Below are 6,000 nucleotides of genomic sequence, written 5' to 3'. Positions count from 1 at the left end.
TTTTTTTTCCCAAATACTCACTGTTGAATAAGCTTTTAGAATTCAGTTTTTCCCAGTTTTTCCTTTGAGTGGAGAGCAGTGAAAAGTGAGCCATGTCACAGAGCTTTGCGGCTGCTCTCCGAGGCCTCAAGATACCTGGTAGATCTAATACAGCTGTGTTTCTTCTAATTCTGCCCTTCTAGGATTTTGGAGAGTACCAGGAAAGCTACTATTCAGTACAAACCACAGAGGGGGAACAAATATCCCAGCTGATCGCAGGATACATTGACATCATCCTCAAAAAGGTATGCTGTGTTGTCGAAAACCAAGAAAATCAAGGATCGATGATGGAGCCATGTTAAGTGGAATCCGTATTTGAAGTGTTTGATTGACAGGTTGCGTCGTCAACGTTAAGATTGCTTGGGTATGAGGTCTCTGACCTTGAATCCCCTGAGCATGTCTAGGTTTGCCACAGTGCATATTTGTGTCTGTTACTGCTGGAGAAGGAGCAGTGGTCTGTGTTCTCGTTCGATATCTGTTGCTGTGATGAAACACCCTGACCAAAAGCAGCTGAAGAGCCAAAAGGGTTTATCTGGCTTCCACTCCCATGTCACAGTCTGTCCTGGAGGGAAGTGTGGGTAGGAACTTGAAATGAGGCCTGCTTGCTGTCCTGTATACACAGCATACCCTCCAACCAGGAGCTCACAGCCAAGGAAGTAGAGCAGAAACCATGGAGGGATGCTGCTTAATGGTTGGTGCAGGCTCACACTCAGCCAGCTTCCATGTACAGTGCAGGAAATGGTACCACCCAATGTTGGTTGGGCCCTCCTAAGTCAACTAACAGTCACAGCATTCTCCTACAGACAGACCTACGGGTCACACTGTTCTAGGGAATTCCTCGAGTTGTGTCAAGTTGATAGTTAAAGCTAGCTGGGACTGTCTGTCCTAGTTCCTCACTCTCCCTCTCTAGATAGCTTTGTTGCTTTCCTGATTTTGTAGAAAAGAAAAGTGTTCATTGTGGTTTTCCCAAGTTTTTGTTTTTACCAAACATAATGGCACCATGTGTTTGGTAAAAAAGCAGACGTTTTAAGGCTTCCCAATACAGTCCATTCAAGCAACCCTATTCTGATAGAATGGTATCGCGTGTGCCTGGCTGCTTTTTGTATAAGCAATGATAAACAAGGCTTGTTGTATTTACATATCAAGTCATGGGTTTCTGCTTTATTGGCATCACGCTCTTGTTCTTCACTCATTAACTGTCTAGTAGGCAGAATTTGCCATACACCTGAGTATTTGTTTGTGTCCCTTCGAAAGCTCTCTTCAGTGGTCCTGCACTAAGATCTGCTGATGTTCTTTGTTGTGTCTGTTTTACCTCCAGAAACAAAGCAAAGATAGATTTGGGCTGGAAGGGGATGAGGAGTCAACCATGTTAGAAGAGTCAGTTTCCCCAAAAAAGTAAGTATCCAGGGTATCAGGGATCTGCCTCTGCCTGCGATGAGGTGGTCATGGGATAGGCCAGGCTTGCTTTTCAGTTATGGGCCCTAGATGAGAAGTGTGTGTCATATGACTGTTCTGTGTGGCAGGGCATATTGTCCACCTCCATCTTGAGAAGCAGTCGGTTTTTCCTGGGTTCTGTTCTGCATTTCTGGTGTAAATTTCATGGGTTGGGTTCTTCCCTCAAAATCTGTAACTTGACTTCTGTTGGATTCTGTTCTGAGGTCTCGGCAGATGGCCAGTGTCCACAGAGTGCTAATGACAAGCCACGCCCCTCTCACAGGCTGTGAGGCAGCAAAGAGACAAGGCTAAAAATCTGTCACCCGGCTTCCATGGGCACTGCGTGCAAGTAGTACACTAACATACGTGCAGGCAACACACTCATGTATATAAAATAATAAAAAACAATTAAAAAAGAAAAACATACTCTTAGGAACCATGCTCAGAGCAGATCTGGGGTCTGCTCTTTGCCTTGATTTTTCTATCTGTAAGAGTCCATGTATAAATCAGGAATAACATTTGTATCACTGTTATATTTGGTTTTGATGACAGAATCACAAATCATGCACACAAAACATTGGAACATTGGTTGGTTTGCTATTGTAAAGATTGTTGTTAAATTCAAAACTTGGTGTAGCATTTTCTGATCATTCTTCATCAATAAAAACTCGTCAAGATAAGAACCTGAATGATCAGAGAAGCAGTGGAGAAGTGACCAGTGACCTCCTCTCTTTCATGTTCCTCCATTCAGAAAGGCCCGAGACCTCTCTTAACTCCACCCTACTACTTCCTGTGTCTCTCTAAATTTGTCCTCAGTCCTCCAAAACCTCTATGATTAATTTTGGACAGCTAGCTAATTAATTTTAGTAGCTAGCTCTGCCCTCTGATTCAAAGCAAATTTTATTGGCAGTTTTGGGAGCATCAGGATGCAGTCAAAACACAACAACTTGAGGCTAGAAAAATAACTCAACTCTTAAGAATGCTTGCTCCTCTCACAGAGGACCAGAGTTTGATTCCCAACACCCACATTGGGCTGCTCACAACCATGCAGAACTCTGTCTCCAGGGGAATCTGACTCCCTCTTTTGGCCTGTACAGGTACCTGCACATAACCTCCCATAGATACACACACACACACACACACACACACACACACACACACAAACAATTTTTTAAAAAATCATGTGATTAAGAACTCTTAGCTCCATTTATTAATGAGAAAATGAATTTAATAAAAATAAGAAATATCTAGTAGTGATACTAGCTGAGGAATCCACACAGACACCCTCATGTTAAATAGATCTTTGTCTCATTTTCATTCATTTTATTCTGTGTGTCCAGCATGCTGTCTCATTTGATCCCAACACAGTTTCCTATGTAAGAGAAAAGCAGATGTTTCCACCCAAAATTTGTTTCCTGTAAGCACACAGGTTGGAACTACACTGGCCATGGCATATTTCAAGGCTTTCGTATGATATGATAGCCTGGTCTCCTAAGTCCTTGGAATGACTGATACCCACCAGGTGGGAAGTATTAACTTAGTGCTTCCCACCAGAGTGAGGTGTTTGTTGGACAGCATCTGCAGCACTTGTATGTCCCCCAGGAAGAGTCCTGTAAGTGTGGGAATGCAGAGTGCCAGAGCCCTGCCTGTCTGGGACGCCCTCTACTACTAGAGCGTCATCATGGATTTAAGTCAAGATGAGCAGGACGAGTGGTCCAGGTGCTCGGAGCCTTAGATCTTCCCCGTCTTCACTCATGGCTGTTGGCTAAGGTACAGGATAGCAGCCTCCAGGCCTCATCTCCCTCGTGTCTCTATTCTGAGCTCATTTAAAAGGATGCTTGGTGTTTATTCTTTACAATTTTGAGCAGATATATTATTTACTTTGACCAGATTCACCCCACGTTACCTTCTTACCCCACCTTTCTGCTCCCTCTGACCCCTTCTTTGCTCAACAGATCTCCCTCCTACTCTCTAGTCTTTGTTTAGAGACCTACTGCCTTGGATTAGGGTGGCTTCCATAAGCATGGGTGTGGGGGAACATGGAGAACCTACTACTGTCTACGCCACCCAAGAAAAACGACTCCCCCTTCCCGAGCAAAAATCAACTCCCAGGGGCCCCTCAGCTGGTGGTGGGGCCTCGTTGGACCCACTCCATGCTAGAATGCTGCCAGGCTCGTTCTTGTGCAGCGGTGGTGCAGGTAGTCGTGCCTGCTGTGACTCAGGAGTGCAACAGCCGTGTCGGATCCAGTAGATAGCATTTGCCCCGCTCCTCCCAGATGCTAGTGCTTCTGCCTCCCTCCTCCTCCTGTTCCGTGATGTTCTCTGAGCTGTGGCCCCTCCCCCCCAAGACCCAAGGTTACGTAGATGTTCTGTTTAGATTTGAGCGCTCAACAGGTGATCATTCTCGGCACTTTGACCTTGTAGGACTCTTCATTAGCCACCGCCCACCTCTGCTCACATTTCTGACTCTTTACAGATGTCTGTTGCTTAAGATGGTCACTCAGTTAACAGCGATGGTCTAAGATTGTCCCTGCCTCCTGGTATAAAATCTCTTCCCTCTTCACCTCTATAGGCACACCTGGGTTCCCCAGACCCTCCTTGTGACTCTCCCACTGGGTTCCTGAAGAACAACTGCCCTCCATCTAGCTCCTTACTTACACATGTGCCAAGTCCTTTGCACTTATCACTCATTTACCACTCATTCTGAATGTGTTAAGATGGTGTGGTGTGGTGTGTGTGTGTGTGTGTGTGTGTATGTGTGTGTACAAATCCTAATCTCTGGGTGGAACCTTTTAGAAGAGATGGAAGAGTCTCTCAAGCCTCCAGAGATGACAGATACCCTCTGTGGTCATTGGACTTGAACTTGTGAGAGGTTCTCCTTAAAGTTATTTGCACGTTTTCCCCATCAAGCTAAGGGTAGGTGCCATCTATTGCTGCCTAGAGTAAAAACCTGGTGAGTGGTGTTCTTTCAGGATGACTGGCCAAGTGATAGGACAGCATATCCCAGCCTTCCCTTAGCGCATCATTGTGACAGGACTGTCGTTTGTTCTGTCTTGAGAACAAATACATTGTATAATACTGGATCACTACCCACTGGAGACGTTGACACTGGTCCTGAAGGGGTTCATCCCAGGTGCTTCCGCTGAGCATCTTGGTGCTTCGCTTCATTCCTTGCCCACTGTGTGCTTTTTAAGTGGCCTCCACAACCTAAGGCAGTGTACATCTTTGATGTCTCCCCACTGTACCATACTGCATGTGGGTGCCTCCCTCACCTTGACCTGTCGTCTCCTCCACAGGTCTACCATCTTGCAGCAGCAGTTCAACCGGACTGGGAAGGCAGAGCACGGCTCAGTAGCACTACCGGCTGTCATGCGCTCTGGCTCCAGCGGGCCTGAGACTTTCAATGTTGGGAGCATGCCCTCACCGCAGCAGCAGGTCATGGTTGGACAGATGCACCGAGGACACATGCCTCCACTGGTGAGACTCCCTGACTATTCATCTGTTAGCCTCTGGGCCATCAGAGATGGTGACGGGTTCTATGTGGGAACCCTGGGCCTCACATCTGAGCCACGAGTTAACAACTGTGCATTCCTGTAATTGCGTGACTGCTTGCTTCTTTCCAGAATCAGGGGCTAGAGGGTGAGGGGCCTTGCATGTAGTTACGTTTCTCATTGCAATTACAAATACCTGACCGAGGCAGCTTATGGAAAGAAATGTATGTGTTGGCTAACAATTTGAGTGCAGTCCATTGTGGTGAGGAAGGGATGGGCAAGAGTATGAGGCTGCTGATCACATTGTGCATCGCATTAGGAAGTGAACGAGGTGGATGCTGGTGCTCCGATTTCATTTTAACATAGTCCAGGATCCCAACCTGTGGAATAATGCCACCCACATTTAGAGTGGACCTTCCTACCTCAGTTAACTCAAGCTAGAAATTGGTCTACCCTCAAAGATCTGCCCAGAGGCTTGTTTCCAAGGTGATTCTTAATCTATTCACGTTGGCCATAAAGATTAACAATCATGAACCTCTTTGTGCTGTAGAAACAAAGCCCCATGCCCCTGCAGCAGCTTCAAGTTGACTGGCCCTGATACCCTCACAAAGTGTGAGAAATGGGCTAGTCATCCATGATCTCCCTTTGCAGCCTAGTCTTGTTGAATTCTTTCTAATTCATCTGATTCAGTACCACTCAGGCCTGCCTTAGGAATTCCTTGCTATTGGGCTAGTTCTGAGGACTCAAGAATATCAAAGCTTGGAAATCATGCACCTGGAAAAGCATGTTGGCTCTAAGTTTGGGCAGAGTCCTAAGGATGATCAAGAATTCTTCTTAGGAAGCAGCCGTCTGTGTTCTGTGCATGGTATCTTTTATCCACAGTACTCAGATCAACTGTACTCCTGAATTCCCCTGTGAAGGTGCTCGTCAGCCTTCTTGTCTGCTAATTAAGCTCTCCACACCCTTCTGATTATAAGCCCTTCACTGCAATCACCTTCGCTTTGTGTTCTATTAATATAATGTGCTATTTCTAGCC

The 6,000-nt window shown here is 46.1% G+C and overlaps 1 protein-coding gene across 1 annotated transcript in view; it reads left to right on the top strand.

The window, feature by feature from the left end:
- Positions 1-6,000, top strand: part of Tln2 (talin 2) — a 432,507-nt gene that overhangs the window by 283,996 nt on the left and 142,511 nt on the right. Inside the window, 3 exon segments of the mRNA XM_059268180.1 lie at positions 183-284; positions 1,358-1,434; positions 4,770-4,950. Coding sequence (XP_059124163.1) covers positions 183-284; positions 1,358-1,434; positions 4,770-4,950 — 360 coding nt within the window.

Source organism: Peromyscus eremicus, chromosome 7 (genome assembly GCF_949786415.1).
Source record: "Peromyscus eremicus chromosome 7, PerEre_H2_v1, whole genome shotgun sequence".
NCBI lineage: Eukaryota > Metazoa > Chordata > Mammalia > Rodentia > Cricetidae > Peromyscus > Peromyscus eremicus.
The sequence above is the reverse complement of the archived record's forward strand: the minus strand, read 5'-3'. Positions and strand labels throughout refer to the sequence as shown.